The 20356-nt window shown below is 48.6% G+C and overlaps 1 protein-coding gene across 1 annotated transcript in view; it reads right to left on the reverse strand.

Moving 5' to 3' along the window:
- Positions 1 to 20356, reverse strand: part of LOC135076068 (uncharacterized) — a 239062-nt gene that overhangs the window by 7769 nt on the left and 210937 nt on the right. Inside the window, exons 4-10 of the mRNA XM_063970525.1 lie at positions 19666 to 19814; positions 18480 to 18582; positions 17861 to 18109; positions 17078 to 17337; positions 16482 to 16623; positions 15651 to 15791; positions 14188 to 14345 (exon numbers count right to left, since the gene is read on the reverse strand). Of these exons, the coding sequence (XP_063826595.1) occupies positions 14188 to 14345; positions 15651 to 15791; positions 16482 to 16623; positions 17078 to 17337; positions 17861 to 18109; positions 18480 to 18582; positions 19666 to 19814 (1202 nt within the window). The remainder of the gene's footprint in view (positions 1 to 14187; positions 14346 to 15650; positions 15792 to 16481; positions 16624 to 17077; positions 17338 to 17860; positions 18110 to 18479; positions 18583 to 19665; positions 19815 to 20356) is intronic.

A 20356-nucleotide genomic window follows, 5' to 3' on the forward strand; every position in this document is an offset into this window, starting at 1 on the left:
ACCTTCACCGAGATGCTTATTTGATGAAACATATTTTATATTCAATTTAACATGTCAATAATTATATTGCTTAAGGGTTGCCTAATAAATTTCAGTCCAGGATATGATTAATTAATAATTAAAAATAGATGTTTTTTTTTAATATTTCATCGGTTTGACTATTAAACAAACTCCATACCAATCGAAAGTATGAAGCCCATAGAATATGCAAACGTTAGGTTGCCTAACCTTTTCCAGTCATAACTCTCGGGTTGCCAGGTATAAACAGGTAAATTGATAGAGCATTTTGCACCGGTCTGATAATTTAATCAAATTTAAATGAAAATAAAGATTATTTCATTATGAACACGGTGGTATAGGGTTGCCTGCGAAAAATCAGTCCTGAATGACGGTTGTCGAATTTTGTAAAGTGAAATTAAAACTGAAAGGTGACATTTTTCGAGTAGTTGGCAACATTTGGGAAAGACGAGTTGTATGGTATGAGGCGTTTGTGTGTCTTGTCAAGAGGTATCTCTTGGTGAAGAAATTTCTCCAGTGTTGCCATGCTTTGGGAGATTTGGTCCAAAAATGTCGAAAGTGGAAATAACGACTTCCGGTCAAAAATTTGGATGACGCCTCCTGCAAAAGGGTCGTGCAAACAGGGCCGCGCGGCCCCTGTGTGCGATGTGTGCGGCGCACACAGGCGCCAAGACAATAGGGGCGCCGCGCCGCTACTGCCACCTATTTTTTTTTTAAATGGAGTATCGATAAGTAAGTAGGTACAGTATGCGCAACATAAGCCTTGTACACAACAAAACAAATATTATGCTTATTAAACAAGTCTCTCAATATTTATAGCCTGACCAGGAACATAAAAACCCTCGCCATGTTGCGGAAAACTAATGGTACTAATTTCTTTTAATGGCAACAGTAACTGAAAACTTCATTGACATGTCACCTTGCATGTCAGTCTATTGCTGTCAAAGTGTAAACAAACTTTAATTTAAATGTGCGCAATTGATTTTGTGAATTAAATTGCTAAAATCTTTTTATAGTCGTGAAAGAAAAGTGGTTCACAATGTGTTAAAGTATTTATCGAAGAGAAATACTAAGGGTTCGGACAATATTTTCATTGAATAATATTTCCGACAAGGTTGTCAAATTGACTGACATGTTTATCGTATAGTACAGTCCATTATGAAAATTAGCTGTGGTTTGTTTCAAATACCTATTTTAAAGTTTTTTGTCACTTTCTAAGTGTTGAATTTTATGGAATTGGGAAAGAAGTACCGAGTTTGAAGCGTTCATGAGCAGACATTGCAGTTGAATATTCAAGTTCGAAATTTGATTATTGATGAATAATAAAATAAATCCTACTAACTCGATTGATGGTTTCATTTAATTTATTTAAACCAGGTTACCTATAATAATATTTTTTCGTTTATTTATGAAAATATCAAATTAGCCCGTAATCCTGAATCCTGGTAGGTACATAAAGTTAGCCTATTAATTTAACACAGGTACGACTGTACTCAGTGTTGCACTATCAAATGCAATTGACACGCCTCTATGCCAGGGTTTTTATGTTCCTGGTCAGGCTATATATGTTTATTATGATTCAAGTTTATGGTTTCATTTTTACGCTTAGGCTTAGATTAATAAAACCTAAGCGCTTAGGGTTTTAGTTTACATTACTTACGAGCTCAACGTAAAACGGCGGCAGTTCTTTTGAACCTCAAATAAAGTATAGTTATTTTGAACCGTAGAGGCGCCGAGTTTGTAATACAAAATGTTTATGACTATGAGTGAGTTTATGAACGCAACCCGATGCGATGCGTGCGAATTGCGTTGCGACACAAGCGGGATGGGGTCCCGGGGATTCCCCGCCACGGGGATTTTAACGAAAGAGTCAAAACCACAGTATACAGGGTGTTTGGCGGAAGGTTAGACAAACTTCGTGGGTGTATAGGTAAGGTCATTTTAAGAATACAAGTTCGCCCATTTTACCCTAAGTGACCTACTTTTTTATTAATTGATGTTTTTGTTTATATTTTTTTTTTTCCAAAATATGACCTAAAACCTGTTTTAATGTTTTTTCTTGCATGTTTTCAACCGCATTTTTTATTTGATATTAATATCGAATATGTCTTTAGTCAAATAAAATAAATTTCAGATCCAGATAATGATTGAATTAGATAAGTAACCCAGATAATGATTGAATTGATTGCAATCAAATTAGATAAGTATTTGCCTACGCAAAACAATGTAATTTTTCCATACAAAAAATCAAAATAATAATAATTAATATTCCGTAGCTGATCTTAAATTTTCCAGCTTTTAAGCTAAGGTAGAAAAAGCACAAACTATAAATAATAAAACTATAAATAATAAAAGACTATTAAACACACAGCATAAAAACATAAAAGTAATAAAATAAAAGAAAAAAGTGTGATAAAAGGGCGCCCGCTCAGTTTTAATCGGGACACCATGTTAGGATGTCCCGATTAAAACTTTAATTATTTTTTTTAAATAGAATTCCAAGTTGAATTTTTTATCGTGGTTTGTACTTTTGTTAAACTTTGGCGGCTCGTAACTAGCTATCCAATCATTATCTGGATCTGAAATGTATTTTACTTGACTAAAGACATGTTCGATATTAAAATAATAAAAGCGATTGAAAACACGCGAGAAAAAAAAAGCAGTTTTTAGGTCAAATTTCGGAAAAAATTAAATGAAAACAAAAATATCAATTAAAAAAAAATTACCACTTAGGGTCAAATGGGCGAACTTGTATTCTTAAAATGACCTTACCTATACACCCACGAAGTTTGTCTAACCTTCCGCCAAACCCTGTATTATAATTTAAGTATGATTAAAATATTCTTGCAAATGTTAGACTTGCTGTTTTTTTAAACATAGCATAGGTAGGTACGTAATAGTCATATTAGTATTATTATGATTAGAAAAAAGTCAGCTTCTTTGTTATTAATATTTAAGTATACAATTCTTTGTATTAAGTATGTAAAAATTTAGTTCGAGTTTTCCTTTTCGTAGTAATTGGCAAGCAGAACGAACGGGATTTACCTATTTAGTATCCTAATTCCTAAGTGGTTTCCAGTTATAATACACTTATGATAATATTATTCTAAGTACTGTAAAACTGGAGAACATTTATTTTAGTCAAAATTAACAATTAAAATATTCGTTAAAAATTTAAATTCGTTTTTTTATGACGATTCATTAGAAAAGAGGCGCTTCATAGGTTCCGCACACAGGCGCTGGCGGCGGTCGGCGCGGCCCTGTGCAAATGATATTTGACCATTTTCATCTCGATAACCTGGCAACACTGGCAGCTACGGGGAAAAGTATTTTTTTTCGACATGGGTGTCTTTAAAGTTAAGGACGGACAGAATGAGATATGGCAGAAAAAATCCAAAAATGGGGTTTGGTCGGTTATACGACCCAAATTATGGGAAAAATCCGAAAATTCAGAAAATCAAGATTGCAACCGAGTGAGCGGCCATTTTGTAAAAAGTTTCAGATTTCTGATTTTTCACATGCATTTTTTTGGCAGTTGGCAACATTTGGGAAAGTCGAGTTGTACAGAGCGATTACGTAGTTTGCTGAGGAGTATCGTTTGGAAAAACAACATTTTCCAGTGTTGCCATACTTTGAAAGATTTGGTCAAAACATGTAAAAAATGGAAATAACGACTTTTGGTCCAAAATTTGGATGACGCCTCCTGCAAATAGGTCAAACTAATGACATTTGACTATTTTTATCTCGATTACCTGGCAACACTGGCAGTTACGGGGCCACAAAATTTTGGGACTTGGGTGGTTTTAAGGAATTGTTTCACGGGATTGGTTTAAGTTAGAAAAAAAGTAAAAATGGGTTTCGGCGCGGAAAATGGTCTAGATTAAGCGAAAAATGCAATAAGTATGGCAACACTGGAAAATGTTGTTTTTCCAAACGACACTCCTCAGCAAACTACGTAATCGCTCTGTACAACTCGACTTTCCCAAATGTTGCCAACTGCCAAAAAAATGCATTTGAAAAATCAGAAATCTGAAACTTTTTACAAAATGGCCGCTCACTCGGTCGCTATCTACATTTTCTGAATTTTCGGATTTTTCCCATAATTTGGGTCGTATAACCGACCAAACCCCATTTTTGGATTTTTTCTGCCATATCTCATTCTGTCCGTCCTTAACTTTAAAGACACCCATGTCGAAAAAAAATACTTTTCCCCGTAGCTGCCAGTGTTGCCAGGTGATCGAGATGAAAATGGTCAAATATCATTTGCACGACCCTTTTGCAGGAGGCGTCATCCAAATTTTTGACCGGAAGTCGTTATTTCCACTTTCGACATTTTTGGACCAAATCTCCCAAAGCATGGCAACACTGGAGAAATTTCTTCACCCAAGCGATACCTCTTGACAAGACACACAAACACCTCATACAACTCGTCTTTCCCAAATGTTGCCAACTACTCGAAAAATGTCACCTTTGAGTTTTAATTTCACTTTACAAAATTCGACAACCGTCATTCAGGACTGATTTTTCGCAGGCAACCCTATACCACCGTGTTCATAATGAAATAATCTTTATTTTCATTGAAATTTGATTAAATTATCAGACCGGTGCAAAATGCTCTATCAATTTACCTGTTTATACCTGGCAACCCGAGAGTTATGACTGGAAAAGAATAGGCAACCTAACGTTTGCATATTCTATGGGCTTCATAATTTCGATTGGTATGGAGTTTGTTTAATAGTCAAACCGATGAAATATTAAAAAAAATATCTATTTTTAACTATTAATTAATCATATCCTGGACTGAAATTTATTAGGCAACCCTTAAGCAATATAATTATTGACATGTTAAATTGAATATAAAATATGTTTCATCAAATAAGCATCTCGGTGAAGGTCGTTGTAAAGCGGGATCTTAGACTATGAGAGACTGTGGAGACGACAGTGGGAGCGCTCACCCTGCGATGACGAGCGGCATCTCACTAACATTGCGTCATCCTTCATCCTGAAAAGGGCCCATCTCCTCTGAGAGACGGCCGCCTGAAGCTGTGACGACAGTGGGAGCGCTAACCTTGCAATGACGAGCGGCATGTGACTATCATCGCGTCGTCCTTCATCCTGAGGAGTCCCCAGAGAGGCGGTCGAAAGGCTGTGACGACAGTGGGAGCGCTCACCTTGCGATGACGAGCGGCATCTCACTATCATCGCGTCGTCCTTCATCCTTAAGAGGGCCCATCTCTCCTGAGAGGTGGTTGAATAAGGCTGTGTCAATGACTGGCAACATCGCTCACCCTGCGATGACGAGCGGCATCTCGCCGGCGTCGCGCTCGTCCATCAGCAGCGCCAGCACGCGGTCGCGGCGCAGGAAGATGGCCACGTCCGCGCTGCCCGCGCCCGAGCCCTTCACCCTGATGCCCTCCACCTCCAGAGAGGCGGTCGCGAGGCTGTGACGACAGTGGGAGCGCTCACCCTGCGATGATGAGCGGCATCTCACTAGCATCGAGTCATCTTACATCCTGAGGAGTCCCCTGAGAGGCGGTCGAAAGGCTGTGGCGACAGTGGGAACGCTCACCCTGCGATGACGAGCGGCATCTCACTAGCATCGAGTCGTCTTACATCCTGAGGAGTCCCCTGAGAGGCGGTTGAGAGACTGTGAAGACGACGGTGGGAGCGCTCACCCTGCGATGACGAGCGGCATCTCACTAACATCGCGTCGTCCTTCATCCTGAAGAGGGCCCACCTCTCCAGAGAGGCGGTTGACTGAAGCTGTGGAGACAGTGGGAGCGCTCACCCTGCGATGACGAGAGGCATCTCACTAACATCGCGTCGTGCTTCATCCTGAGAAGGGCCTACCTCTCCTGAGAGGTGGTTGAATAAGGCTGTGTCAATGACTGGCAACATCGCTCACCCTGCGATGACGAGCGGCATCTCACTAACATTGCGTCGCCCTTCATCCTGAGAAGGGTCCATCTCTCCTGAGAGGCGGTGGACTGAGGCTGTGTCAATGACTGACAACATCGCTCACCCTGCGATGACGAGCGGCATCTCGCCGGCGTCGCGCTCGTCCATCAGCAGCGCCAGCACGCGGTCGCGGCGCAGGAAGATGGCCACGTCCGCGCTGCCCGCGCCCGAGCCCTTCACCCTGATGCCCTCCACCTCCAGAGAGGCGGTCGCGAGGCTGTGACGACAGTGGGAGCGCTCACCCTGCGATGATGAGCGGCATCTCACTAGCATCGAGTCATCTTACATCCTGAGGAGTCCCCTGAGAGGCGGTCGAAAGGCTGTGGCGACAGTGGGAACGCTCACCCTGCGATGACGAGCGGCATCTCACTAGCATCGAGTCGTCTTACATCCTGAGGAGTCCCCTGAGAGGCGGTTGAGAGACTGTGAAGACGACGGTGGGAGCGCTCACCCTGCGATGACGAGCGGCATCTCACTAACATCGCGTCGTCCTTCATCCTGAAGAGGGCCCACCTCTCCAGAGAGGCGGTTGACTGAAGCTGTGGAGACAGTGGGAGCGCTCACCCTGCGATGACGAGAGGCATCTCACTAACATCGCGTCGTGCTTCATCCTGAGAAGGGCCTACCTCTCCTGAGAGGTGGTTGAATAAGGCTGTGTCAATGACTGGCAACATCGCTCACCCTGCGATGACGAGCGGCATCTCACTAACATTGCGTCGCCCTTCATCCTGAGAAGGGTCCATCTCTCCTGAGAGGCGGTGGACTGAGGCTGTGTCAATGACTGACAACATCGCTCACCCTGCGATGACGAGCGGCATCTCGCCGGCGTCGCGCTCGTCCATCAGCAGCGCCAGCACGCGGTCGCGGCGCAGGAAGATGGCCACGTCCGCGCTGCCCGCGCCCGAGCCCTTCACCCTGATGCCCTCCACCTCCAGAGAGGCGGTCGCGAGGCTGTGACGACAGTGGGAGCGCTCACCTTGCGATGACGAGCGGCATCTCACTAACATCGAGTCGCCCTTCACCCTGATGCCCTCCACCTCTCCAGAGAGGCGGTGGACTGAGGCTGTGTCAATGACTGACAACATCGCTCACCCTGCGATGACGAGCGGCATCTAACTAACATCGCGGCGTCCTTCATCCTGAGAAGGGTCCATCTCTCCTGAGAGGCGGTTGACTGAGGCTGTGTCAATGACTGACAACATCGCTCACCCTGCGATGACGAGCGGCATCTAACTAACATCGCGGCGTCCTTCATCCTGAGAAGGGTCCATCTCTCCTGAGAGGCGGTTGACTGAGGCTGTGTCAATGACTGACAACATCGCTCACCCTGCGATGATGCGCGGCATTTCACTAGCATCAAGTCGTCTTACATCCTGAGGAGTCCCTTGAGGGGCGGTCGAGAGGCTGTGACGACAGTGGGAGCGCTCACCCTGCGATGACGAGCGGCATCTCACTAACATCGCGTCGTCTTACATCCTGAGGAGTCCCTTGAGAGGCGGTCGAGAGGCTGTGACGACAGTGGGAGTGCTCACCCTGCGATGACGAGCGGCATCTCACTAACATTGCGTCGCCCTTCACCCTGATGCCCTCCACCTCTCCAGAGAGGCGGTGGACTGAGGCTGTGTCAATGACAGACAACATCGCTCACCCTGCGATGACGAGCGGCATCTCGCCGGCGTCGCGCTCGTCCATCAGCAGCGCCAGCACGCGGTCGCGGCGCAGGAAGATGGCCACGTCCGCGCTGCCCGCGCCCGAGCCCTTCACCCTGATGCCCTCCACCTCCAGAGAGGCGGTCGCGAGGCTGTGACGACAGTGGGAGCGCTCACCCTGCGATGACGAGCGGCATGTGACTATCATCGCGTCGTCCTTCATCCTGAAGAGGGCCCATCTCCCTTGAGAGTCGGTCGCGAGGCTGTGACGACAGTGGGAGCGCTCACCCTGCGATGACGAGCGGCGTCTCACTAACATCGCGTCGCCCTTCATCCTGAGGAGGGCCTACCTCTCCTGAGAGGCGGTGGACTGAGGCTGTGTCAATGACTGGTAACATCGCTCACCCTGCGATGACGAGCGGCATCTCACTAACATTGCGTCGCCCTTCACCCTGATGCCCTCCACCTCTCCAGAGAGGCGGTGGACTGAGGCTGTGTCAATGACTGGCAACATCGCTCACCCTGCGACGATGCGCGGCATCTAACTAACATCGAGTCGTCTTACATCCTAAGGAGTCCCCATCTCACTAACATCGCGTCGTCCATGACCCTGATGCCCTCCACCTCTCCAGAGAGGCGGTGGAATAAGGCTGTGTCAATGACTGACAACATCGCTCACCCTGCGATGACGAGCGGCATCTCGCCGGCGTCGCGCTCGTCCATCAGCAGCGCCAGCACGCGGTCGCGGCGCAGGAAGATGGCCACGTCCGCGCTGCCCGCGCCCGAGCCCTTCACCCTGATGCCCTCCACCTCCAGAGAGGCGGTCGCGAGGCTGTGACGACAGTGGGAGCGCTCACCCTGCGATGACGAGCGGCATCTCACTAGCATCGAGTCGTCTTACATCCTGAGGAGTCCCCTGAGAGGCGGTCGAGAGGCTGTGACGACAGTGGGAGCGCTCACCCTGCGATGACGAGCGGCATGTGACTATCATCGCGTCGTCCTTCATCCTGAGGAGTCACCTGAGAGGCGGTTGAGAGACTGTGGAGACGACAGTGGGAGCGCTCACCCTGCGATGACGAGCGGCATCTCGCTAACATCGCGTCGTCCTTCATCCTTAAGAGGGCCCATCTCTCCAGAGAGGCGGTTGACTGAAGCTGTGACTACAGTGGGAGCGCTCACCCTGCGATGACGAGCGGCATCTCACTAACATCGCGTCGCCCTTCATCCTGAGGAGGGCCTACCTCTCCTGAGAGGTGGTTGAATAAGGCTGTGTCAATGACTGGCAACATCGCTCACCCTGCGATGACGGGCGGCATCTCACTAACATCGACTCGTCCTTCATCCTGAGGAAGGCCCATCTCTCCAGAGAGGCAGTCGCCTGAGGCTGTATCGACAGTGGAAGCGCTCACCCTGCGATGACGAGCGGCATCTCACTAACATCGCGTCGTCCTTCATCCTGAGGAGGGCCCACCTCTCCTGAGAGGCGGTGGACTAAGGCTGTGTCAATGACTGACAACATCGCTCACCCTGCGATGACGAGCGGCATCTAACTAACATCGAGTCGTCTTACATCCTGAGGAGGGCCCACCTCTCCAGAGAGGTGGTTGAATAAGGCTATGTCAATGACTGACAACATCGCTCACCCTGCGATGACGAGCGGCATCTCGCCGGCGTCGCGCTCGTCCATCAGCAGCGCCAGCACGCGGTCGCGGCGCAGGAAGATGGCCACGTCCGCGCTGCCCGCGCCCGAGCCCTTCACCCTGATGCCCTCCACCTCCAGAGAGGCGGTCGCGAGGCTGTGACGACAGTGGGAGCGCTCACCCTGCGATGACGAGCGGCATCTAACTAACATCGCGGCGTCCTTCATCCTGAGGAGTCCCCTAAAAGGCGGTCGAGAGGCTGTGGAGACAGTGGGAGCGCTCACCCTGCGATGACGAGCGGCATCTCGCTAACATCGCGTCGTCCTTCATCCTGAGGAGGGCTTACCTCTCTTGAGAGGTGGTTGAATAAGGCTGTGTCAATGACTAACAAAATCGCTCACCCTGCGATGACGAGCGGCATCTCACTAACATCGAGTCGTCTTACATCCTGAGGAGTCCCCTGAGAGGCGGTTGAGAGACTGTGGAGACGACAGTGGGAGCGCTCATCCTGCGATGACGAGCGGCGTCTCACTAACATCGCGTCGTCCTTCATCCTGAGGAGGGCCCATCTCTCCTGAGAGGCGGTTGACTGAGGCTGTGTCAATGACTGGCAACATCGCTCACCCTGCGATGACGAGCGGCATCTCGCTATCATCGCGTCGTCCTTCATCCTGATATGGGCCTACCTCTCCTGAGAGGTGGTTGAATAAGGCTGTGTCAATGACTAACAACATCGCTCACCCTGCGATGACGAGCGGCATCTCACTAACATCGCGTCGTCCTTCATCCTGTGGACCCTCCACCTCCAGAGAGGCGGTCGCGAGGCTGTGACGACAGTGGGAGCGCTCACCCTGCGATGACGAGCGGCATCTAGCTAACATTGCGTCGTCTTACATCTTGAGGAGGGCCTACCTCTCCTGAGAGGTGGTTGAATAAGGCTGTGTCAATGACTGACAACATCGCTCACCCTGCGATGACGAGCGGCATCTCGCTAACATCGCGTCGTCCTTCATCCTTAAGAGGGCCCATCTCGCCAGGGAGGCGGTTGACTGAAGCTGTGGAGACAGTGGGAGCGCTCACCCTGCGATGACGAGCGGCATCTAACTAATATCAAGTCACCTTACATCCTGAGGAGGGGTGTCTCCTGAGAGGCGGATAACTGAGGCTGTGTCAATGACTGGCAACATCGCTCACCCTGCGATGACGAGCGGCATCTCACTAACATCGCGTCGTCCTTCATCCTTAAGAGGGCCCATCTCTCCAGGGAGGCGGTTGACTAAAGCTGTGGAGACAGTGGGAGCGCTCACCCTGCGATGACGAGCGGCATCTCACTAACATCGAGTCGTCTTACATCCTGAGGAGTCCCCTGAGGGGCGGTCGAGAGGCTGTGACGACAGTAGGAGCGCTCACCCTGCGATGACGAGAGGCATCTCACTAACATCGCGTCGTCCTTCATCCTGAGAAGGGCCCATCTCTCCAGAGAGGCGGTTGACTGAAGCTGTGGAAACAGTGGGAGCGCTCACCCTGCGATGACGAGCGGCGTCTCACTAGCATCGAGTCGTCTTACATCCTGAGGAGTCCCCTGAGAGGCGGTCGCGAGGCTGTGACGACAGTGGGAGCGCTCACCCTGCGATGACGAGCGGTATCTCACTAACATCGAGTCATCTTACATCCTGAGGAGTCCCCTGAGAGGCGGTTGAGAGACTGTGGAGACGACAGTGGGAGCGCTCACCCTGCGATGACGAGCGGCGTCTCACTAACATCGCGTCGTCCTTCATGCTGAGGAGGGCCTACCTCTCCAGAGAGGTGGTTGAATAAGGCTGTGTCAATGACTGACAACATCGCTCACCCTGCGATGACGAGCGGCATCTCACTAACATTGCGTCGCCCTTCACCCTGATGCCCTCCACCTCTCCAGAGAGGCGGTGGACTAAGGCTGTGTCAATGACTGACAACATCGCTCACCCTGCGATGACGAGCGGCATCTCGCCGGCGTCGCGCTCGTCCATCAGCAGCGCCAGCACGCGGTCGCGGCGCAGGAAGATGGCCACGTCCGCGCTGCCCGCGCCCGAGCCCTTCACCCTGATGCCCTCCACCTTCAGAGAGGCGGTCGCGAGGCTGTGACGACAGTGGGAGCGCTCACCCTGCGATGACGAGCGGCATCTCACTAACATCGCGTCGTCCTTCATCCTTAAGAGGGCCCATCTCTCCAGGGAGGCGGTTGACTAAAGCTGTGGAGACAGTGGGAGCGCTCACCCTGCGATGACGAGAGGCATCTCACTAGCATCGAGTCGTCTTACATCCTGAGGAGTCCCTTGAGAGGCGGTCGAGAGGCTGTGACGACAGTGGGAGCGCTCACCCTGCGATGATGCGCGGCATTTCACTAACATTGGGTCGCCCTTCATCCTAAGGAGGGCCTACCTCTCCTGAGAGGCGGTTGACTGAAGCTGTGGAGACAGTGGGAGCGCTCACCCTGCGATGACGAGCGGCATCTCACTAACATTGCGTCGTCCTTCACCCTGAAGAGGGCCCATCTGCCCTGAGAGACGGTCGCCTGAAGCTGTGACAATAGTGGGAGCACTCACCCTGCGATGACGAGCGGCATCTCACTAACATCGCGTCGTCCTTCATCCTGAGGAGGGCCTACCTCTGCTGAGAGGTGGTTGAATAAGGCTGTGTCAATGACTGACAACATCGCTCACCCTGCGATGACGAGCGGCATCTCGCCGGCGTCGCGCTCGTCCATCAGCAGCGCCAGCACGCGGTCGCGGCGCAGGAAGATGGCCACGTCCGCGCTGCCCGCGCCCGAGCCCTTCACCCTGATGCCCTCCACCTCCAGAGAGGCGGTCGCGAGGCTGTGACGACAGTGGGAGCGCTCACCCTGCGATGACGAGCGGCATCTCACTAACATCGAGTCGTCTTACATCCTGAGGAGTCCCCAGAGAGGCGGTCGCGAGGCTGTGACGACAGTGGGAGCGCTCACCCTGCGATGACGAGCGGCATCTCACTAACATCGAGTCGTCCTTTATCCTGAGAAGGGTCCACCTCTCCTGAGAGGCGGTGGACTGAGGCTGTGTCAATGACTGACAACATCGCTCACCCTGCGATGATGCGCGGCATCTCACTAACATCGAGTCGTCTTACATCCTGAGGAGTCCACTGAGAGGCGGTCGAGAGGCTGTGACGACAGTGGGAGCGCTCACCCTGCGATGACGAGCGGCATCTCACTAACATTGCGTCGTCCTTCATCCTTAAGAGGGCCCATCTCTCCAGGGAGGCGGTTGACTAAAGCTGTGGAGACAGTGGGAGCGCTCACCCTGCGATGACGAGCGGCATCTCGCCGGCGTCGCGCTCGTCCATCAGCAGCGCCAGCACGCGGTCGCGGCGCAGGAAGATGGCCACGTCCGCGCTGCCCGCGCCCGAGCCCTTCACCCTGATGCCGTCCACCTCCAGAGAGGCGGTCACTGAGGCTGTGACGACAGTGGGAGCGCTCACCCTGCGATGACGAGCGGCATCTCATTAACATCGAGTCGTCCTTCATCCTGAGGAGGGCCCACCTCTCCTGAGAGGTGGTTGAATAAGGCTGTGTCAATGACTGACAACATCGCTCACCCTGCGATGACGAGCGGCATCTCGCCGGCGTCGCGCTCGTCCATCAGCAGCGCCAGCACGCGGTCGCGGCGCAGGAAGATGGCCGCGTCCGCGCTGCCCGCGCCCGAGCCCTTCACCCTGATGCCCTCCACCTCCAGAGAGGCGGTCGCGAGGCTGTGACGACAGTGGGAGCGCTCACCCTGCGATGACGAGCGGCATCTCACTAACATCGACTCGTCCTTCATCCTGAGGAGGGCCCACCTCTCCTGAGAGGCGGTGGACTAAGGCTGTGTCAATGACTGGCAACATCGCTCACCCTGCGATGACGAGCGGCATCTCACTAACATCGACTCGTTCTTCATCCTGAGGAGGGCCCACCTCTCCAGAGAGGCGGTCGCGAGGCTGTGACGACAGTGGGAGCGCTCACCCTGCGATGACGAGCGGCATCTCACTAACATTGCGTCGTCCTTCATCCTGAGAAGGGTCCATTTCTCCTGAGAGGCGGTTAACTGAAGCTGTGGAGACAGTGGGAGCGCTCACCCTGCGATGACGAGAGGCATCTCACTAACATCGAGTCGTCCTTCATCCTGAGGAGAGCCTACCTCTCCTGAGAGGTGGTTGAATAAGGCTGTGTCAATGACTGGCAACATCGCTCACCCTGTGATGATGAGCGGCATCTCACTAACGTCGAGTAGTCTTACATCCTGAGGAGTCCCCTAAAAGGCGGTCGCGAGGCTGTGACGACAGTGGGAGCGCTCACCCTGCGATGACGAGCGGCGTCTCACTAACATCGAGTAGTCTTACATCCTGAGGAGTCCCCTAAAAGGCGGTCGAGAGGCTGTGGAGACAGTGGGAGCGCTCACCCTGCGATGACGAGCGGCATCTCACTAACATTGCGTCGCCCTTCATCCTGAGGAGGGCCTACCTCTCCTGAGAGGTGGTTGAATAAGGCTATGTCAATAACTGACAACATCGCTCACCCTGCGATGACGAGCGAGCGGCATCTCACTAACATCGACTCGTCCTTCATCCTGAGGAGAGCCTACCTCTCCTGAGAGGCGGTTGACTGAAGCTGTGGAGACAGTGGGAGCGCTCACCCTGCGATGACGAGCGGCATCTCACTAACATCGCGTCGTCCTTCATCCTGAGGAGGGCCTACCTCTCCTGAGAGGCGGTCGACTGAGGCTATGTCAATGACTGACAACATCGCTCACCCTGCGATGACGAGCGGCATCTCACTAACATCGCGTCGTCCTTCATCCTGAGGAGGGCCTACCTCTCCTGAGAGGTGGTTGAATAAGGCTGTGTCAATGACTGACAACATCGCTCACCCTGCGATGACGAGCGGCATCTCGCCGGCGTCGCGCTCGTCCATCAGCAGCGCCAGCACGCGGTCGCGGCGCAGGAAGATGGCCACGTCCGCGCTGCCCGCGCCCGAGCCCTTCACCCTGATGCCCTCCACCTCTTCCAGAGAGGCGATCGATTGAGGCTGCGGAAGATGTAAATAGTAGATGTAAAAGAATATACACTCGGCATCAAATAAATCGCACCTCCCGCGACAAGCACTTATCAAACGTATGTATCCCCACTTCCCACCAACGTTGGTACCATTTGAAAGCCTAGTTCTAAACTTCATTCCATTAAAGGAAAGGTTTTTACCCCAAAAATGTGTCTTTACAAGGATCCAAAGTCACTTCTTCAAAAAATAGGTAGTTACGCTATAGCCATTTTTTATGACAATAAAACTGTTAAGTTGGGATTAATCGCTATCCATCTGTTAAAGAGGATACGTGAGATCTTTATTTGGTTTTATAACCATAAAAATTGGTCTAATTGATCCCAAAGGTGAGCCCAAAGTGAGGTCTATTTTCATGTCACATTTATGGTAGGTATATGTTAATCATTTATTTACAAATGAAATGTATTTTTCTTTAAGGATATTTATTAGGCTTTCAAATAACACCAATATTGTTGGGGTACCATGATTGTGTCAGAAGAAAATCTTTAAAGTTCGCGTCGCGGAAGGTGCGGTTTATTTGATGTTGAGTGTAGTACCTACATCAAAGAAACATCTCTAGTTTTATGTGCTGTTGACTGTGTACCGCACAAAAGTGAGGATCACAGGAAATAATAAATTGGAAGGGCTAAATCTATGTATAGGCGTATGAGGTTTCGAATGGTACGAATTCAATAACGAAAACTCAACAATATGACCAGAAAAGTGCTAGACATCGAAACTAAACCCCTATGGATATCCGTATGACATATAGATATCCGTAGTAAATAAGGACCTCAAAGAGACTCAAGTCAACAAGGAGACGACCTAGGACCAAGCCGCCTGGAGACGAATGTTAAGAAGGGCTAACCCCAAATAAAATGGGAATGAGCCAAACGAAGAATCTTTGCCTGGACCATTCCCAATTTATATGAATACTTATTCTGAAGCTAGTCACTTCAGAGCGGTGTCTTCTAAAGCTCGGTCCGTGAGCACGTAGGATTTTGTCCAATGACCCCAAGCTACCCATCCTTATCGCTCGCGCGTAATTACATTGCTGTCGCGACTGTGCGACTGGCACCCGCCCGCAGTGAGTGTGCGACTGCGAGCGCGATAGCAACATAATTACGCGCGAGCGATAAGGATGTGTGTGTAGCTTGGGGTCATTGGACAAAATTCTACGTGCTCACGGACCAGACTATAGCTCACATAAATTTAACAAAGAGTTTAGTGTCTACTCATCTTAAACTTTCCGAAGCTGACTTGTACTTCTATCTTCAATATCTCATAATAACTTACCACAGAGTTATTCCTCCCGACTATCTGGCTCAGTCCAAACCTCGGAGATACGAGCAGCACCCGCTCCGGCCGGCTACTGCTAAAACATTTGGCGCCGTAGCTCGGCAGTCCCGCCACTATGTCTAGGTAGTGCAGTTTTGCCTGGAATTTGAATTTTATGTGTTGGAGATAGAGTTCGAATTGAGAGAACGTTTTCGGGCAGATATAATACGAAAAGCTCGAGTATTTCATAACTTTGCTCACGCGATCTTGATGTGAAATGTATGCGAAATTGAATTGGATATCGTAGAAGATCTCGAGACAGTCCGTACATGCCATCCCAGTTCTATGGCAGTTTATAAAGCTTCCAACCAAAAGTGAAATTCTAAAGAAGCATAACAGCTGTCAACAGTTTAGAACTGTTGACTTGTGTACGGACTCAAATTGCTTCAAGTACCTACCTATGTACATTTAGTTGTAATATGAGCTGGTGTTATATGGCTCCTCAAAGACATTTCATACAAAACTGGTAAGCTTATCAAAAATCGTGTAAAAAATCCGTGTCCTTAAGAATGAAAATAAAGCCCCATTTATTGCTAACTAGCTTTCCGACCGCGGCTTCGCCCGCGTGGAATTTGTCCGTCACAGAAAAACTTTGTCGCGCGCGTCCCTGTTTAAAAAACCGGGATAAAAACTATCCTATGTTCTTTCCCGGGACTCGACCTATCTCTATGCCAAATTTCATCAACCGCGGGTCAGTGGTTTAGGCGTGAAAGCAAGACAGACAGACAGACAGAGTTACTTTCGCATTTATAATATTAGTATAGATAGTATAGAAGTATAGATTTATACCTGTAGTTGTGTGAGCTGCCTCTGACTCCCAGTCATCTGCGAGTTGAGCTTGAGACAGTGAGCCAGTAACCGCCGCAATTCCTTACGCTTCATACTCTCTAGCAGTCCGCTTGGAATAAACCGCTCTAGGCCGAACTCTCTTCTGGAACCAAGGGGTTTGGTATTAGAAAGGTGGAGGGTTTAAAATATTTTGAAATCGTAAATGAATAAAGGTATGCCAGCATAATATCAAGCTAAACACTGTGGGATCATAAGTATCTGTACTTAAATACTTAGAAAAGGTAGACAATGAAGTCAGCTAATCTAATTGTTTGCCTTTTTATACTAATCTATCAAGCCCTAGCAACAGTGTGTGTTATGATAAGAAGTATTGTAATGCGTATACGTATTTAAGTACAGATACTTAAGATCCATTTTAGATGCTTCTTTTACATAAAATGTGTGTCGACTGTCGCTGACCATATCTCGCTTGCACTTAGAGCTGTTCGTTCTGTCTCGCTCACTGGGTCGACCTTTGTAATGCAGTGAGGCCTAGATTGGTTACAATTTTGAGGGCATATCGTATTATTAAAAAGTCATGAACACATAGTACGTACTCAACAGCTTTAACAGTCAGCTTGGCCGGCGAGAGATTATTAGCAAGCGCGTGTTGATGCATGTGCAGTGCTGCCAACCGCAGCGCCACATCGGGCTGTAGTTCCGGCGCGAACCGCTCTTGGGCCACGTCGTTGCAGCATTGCATGTAAAGGTAGTCCAAGGCAGCCAGGTCTCGTTGGGCCAGCTCGGCAGCCGAGTTAGGCATGAACACCACTCGGAAGAGGCAACGCATCTTGTGGGAGCCGGGGCGGGCAGCGATCTGGAGTATTGATATGGGCACGGGTTATTATCAGGTGTTAGTTAGGATTTGTTAGAGATTTATTGTAATTTATTTAATTAATTGTGGTGGATATCCCTATTTTATTAGGCGTTTTGGATTAATTAATGATTACTAAAGAATAATTAAAATATTAATAAGAGATAATAATATTTGTATAAATGATGTATCTAGATGACGTACTAATAATAATTGTTTCGTTGTTGGACAACAGATACTAGTTGTTAAAAACGATGGAGTGGCCTGTATGGTAGAGATAGGCCTGCCGGTGGTGATATTATGCAAGAAGCAAGGAAACACTCCAAAATAGGGCCAAATCAGTATATTGCTCAAGACATTTTCACTAGAACACAAGAGAGTAGAAAAGCAACTTAAAAATCTAAAACAATATTTAAAAAAAGTAAAAAACCATAAACAATTATCAAAAGAGGATTGCTGGCCAAACTGCCAGCAACACTAGTTCTTTTTTAAACTATTGATATTATTTATCGGTTATGAAACATACCCTCGCTAAAGATTCCTTCGGGTCCAACAACGTGAGCTTATTCCTCCTCAAGCTCTTGACATGTTCAACCACAAGGCTGAAGTGTTCGTCAGCCGTGATGCACAGTTTGTCCTTCAGGCTTTGGACGACGTCCGCGACGGTGGTGGTGGTGTCGTACTTGAAAGACTTGGTTTGACCGTTCTCGAGGAAAACCTTTAGGACGTTCGCCATTGGTGGAAGGCAAAGGTCTCCGAGGGAGAAGGCGGAGGGCTGAAACAGGAAACGCAACTGATAAATCTTCTACTAATTGGGACAAAATTACTAGTTTTCATCGCAGGAATTATTTCATCCTATTTTTATTCTGTTCTTTAACAGCAAACATTATAAATTAGTAAATTAATCTGGTTGTACTGGTATGGTCAGTTGGTCACCGGGTTTTTTTGCGAAGAGAATACGCTTTAGTATGATAAGATCAGTATTGTTTAATAAGCGTCAGTGATCCCTATCGTAAAACCCTTTTTAAAGCACAACACAGTCATTGACAATTTTCATTGCTTTTAGATCTTTACGATAAGTGAGTAACGTTCAAATTATGATTTTCATGTATTGGACCCTATGAAGGTTTCAATTCGTGACTTACGGGATACATGGGAGCCCCATTCAGCTGCACCGAGTCCGCAAACCGGACCCTCGGAGGCCTAGCCCTCAGTCGCGCCCTTTTTGCCGCCGACAACAGCGCAGACCTGAAAAGTGAAAAAAGTTAAAAATAGTTATTGCCAGATTAACTAATACAAAACAGAATTGCCTGCCCTGAGGAGGTAGGATTCACGATTTACAGATATTGATAGGTACGGCTAAGCAGAAGTGTTAAAGAATGCAATTAATCAAAATAGCTCCGGACCTACCGGTAGGTAGGGTGACGTAATCGTGAAATTTGATTAGGCGGCGCGGACCTTCCGTAAGGTCGGCCGAGACGCCAGGCCATAGAAGTGACGTTTATTTTCAACCGACTTCAAAAAAGGAGGAGGTTCTCAATTCGACCCGTATGTTTTTTTTTTTTTTTTTTTTCTATGTTTGTTACGCGATAACTCCGCCAATTATGAACCGATTTGAACAAATCTTTTTTCGGCGTATAGGTAATACCTCAAGGGTGGTCCCATTTAAATTTAATAATAGAAAAAACAACCCCCAAGGGTGGAAAATTGGGGATGAACTTTTTTATACGCAATATCTCCGCCGATTATAAATCAATTTGAACGATTATTTTTTTGTTGAATAGGTATTATCAAAAGGGTGGTTTCATGCGAATTTGAAGAAAATATTTCACCCCCAAGGGTGGAAAATTGGGGATGAACTTTTTTATACGCAATATTTTTAATTTTTAGTTTTTTTTTGTGTTCACGCATTGAAGTCGGTTTTATTTTTTTAAAAAGTTAATTGCAGTTATATTTTTTTTATATTCCCTTCTACAATAGATTCAAAATTGAATGATACAGGAGGTCTGAAAGGCTTCAGGTTTTCAGGATTTGTATTAGAAAGTGTTGTGTTCCATCTCATCACTTAGATGGTTGGCAGTCCACAACAGTACGTTTCTCTAGAAACTTCCTGCCCCGTACAACCAAACTGTGGAATGGACTGTCGTATGCGGTGTTTCCGGACGATACGACCTGCAAGCTTTCAAGAGGAGAGCGTATCTTCTCTTTAAAGGCCGGCAACGCACCTGTCGCCCCTGGGTCTGCGGGTGTCTATGGGCGACGGTACTCACTTACCATCAGGTGATCCGTCTGCTCGTTTGCCTCCTGTCACATAAAAAAAATTGTAATAACCTCCTCATAGGGTTCCCGCTCCGTGCCGGCTGACACACGCGCAGCGTAACCTTCTCGGCGCACGCGCGCACCGCCGCGATCACGTGCTCGCGCGCGGCCGAGCTCACGTCCTCGCCGTTCACGCAGAGGATCTGGTCGCCTGGCTCTAGCTGGAATGGGGATTAGGGATTATGAAGATGTAGTTAAGTGTAAGGTGAACGGACGATCTAGTAAGTCGCGGGAAGCGGGCAGCACAACATCGGTCCTTAAAATAGAAAGACACGGGTCTTAACGCGACAATTTTGACTATGTTACTGTGTTGTGGTAAGCATCTGGTGGGCAGGCCGTTGTGAAAATCCTTGGGGGTTGCTTTTGTCCAGTAGTGGAGATCCTTTGGTTATAATGGTAGCGTGGTAATGTACATTATTATAGTGTAACTAGTGTCTCTTTTTTTATCCACACAAAAGTTCCATGAGCTCTAAGTATTATTAGATACTCCCCTGGCTCCTATTCGTATTTTGTTTCTATCGAGTTTCTCCTGAACTGAAGAGACTATTTCATTCAGTAATATGAGCTAGTAGCTGTGCCCGCGACTTCGTACGTGTGAAAACCCGTTTTCGCAACATTTTTCATTGTTGCTCTGCACCTATTACTCGTAGCGTGATGATATACAGGGTGGAAACGATAAGTGATCTCACTCGATTATTTCTAA

The sequence above is a fragment of the Ostrinia nubilalis genome, chromosome 11 (assembly GCF_963855985.1).
Source record: "Ostrinia nubilalis chromosome 11, ilOstNubi1.1, whole genome shotgun sequence".
NCBI classification, from domain to species: Eukaryota; Metazoa; Arthropoda; class Insecta; order Lepidoptera; family Crambidae; genus Ostrinia; species Ostrinia nubilalis.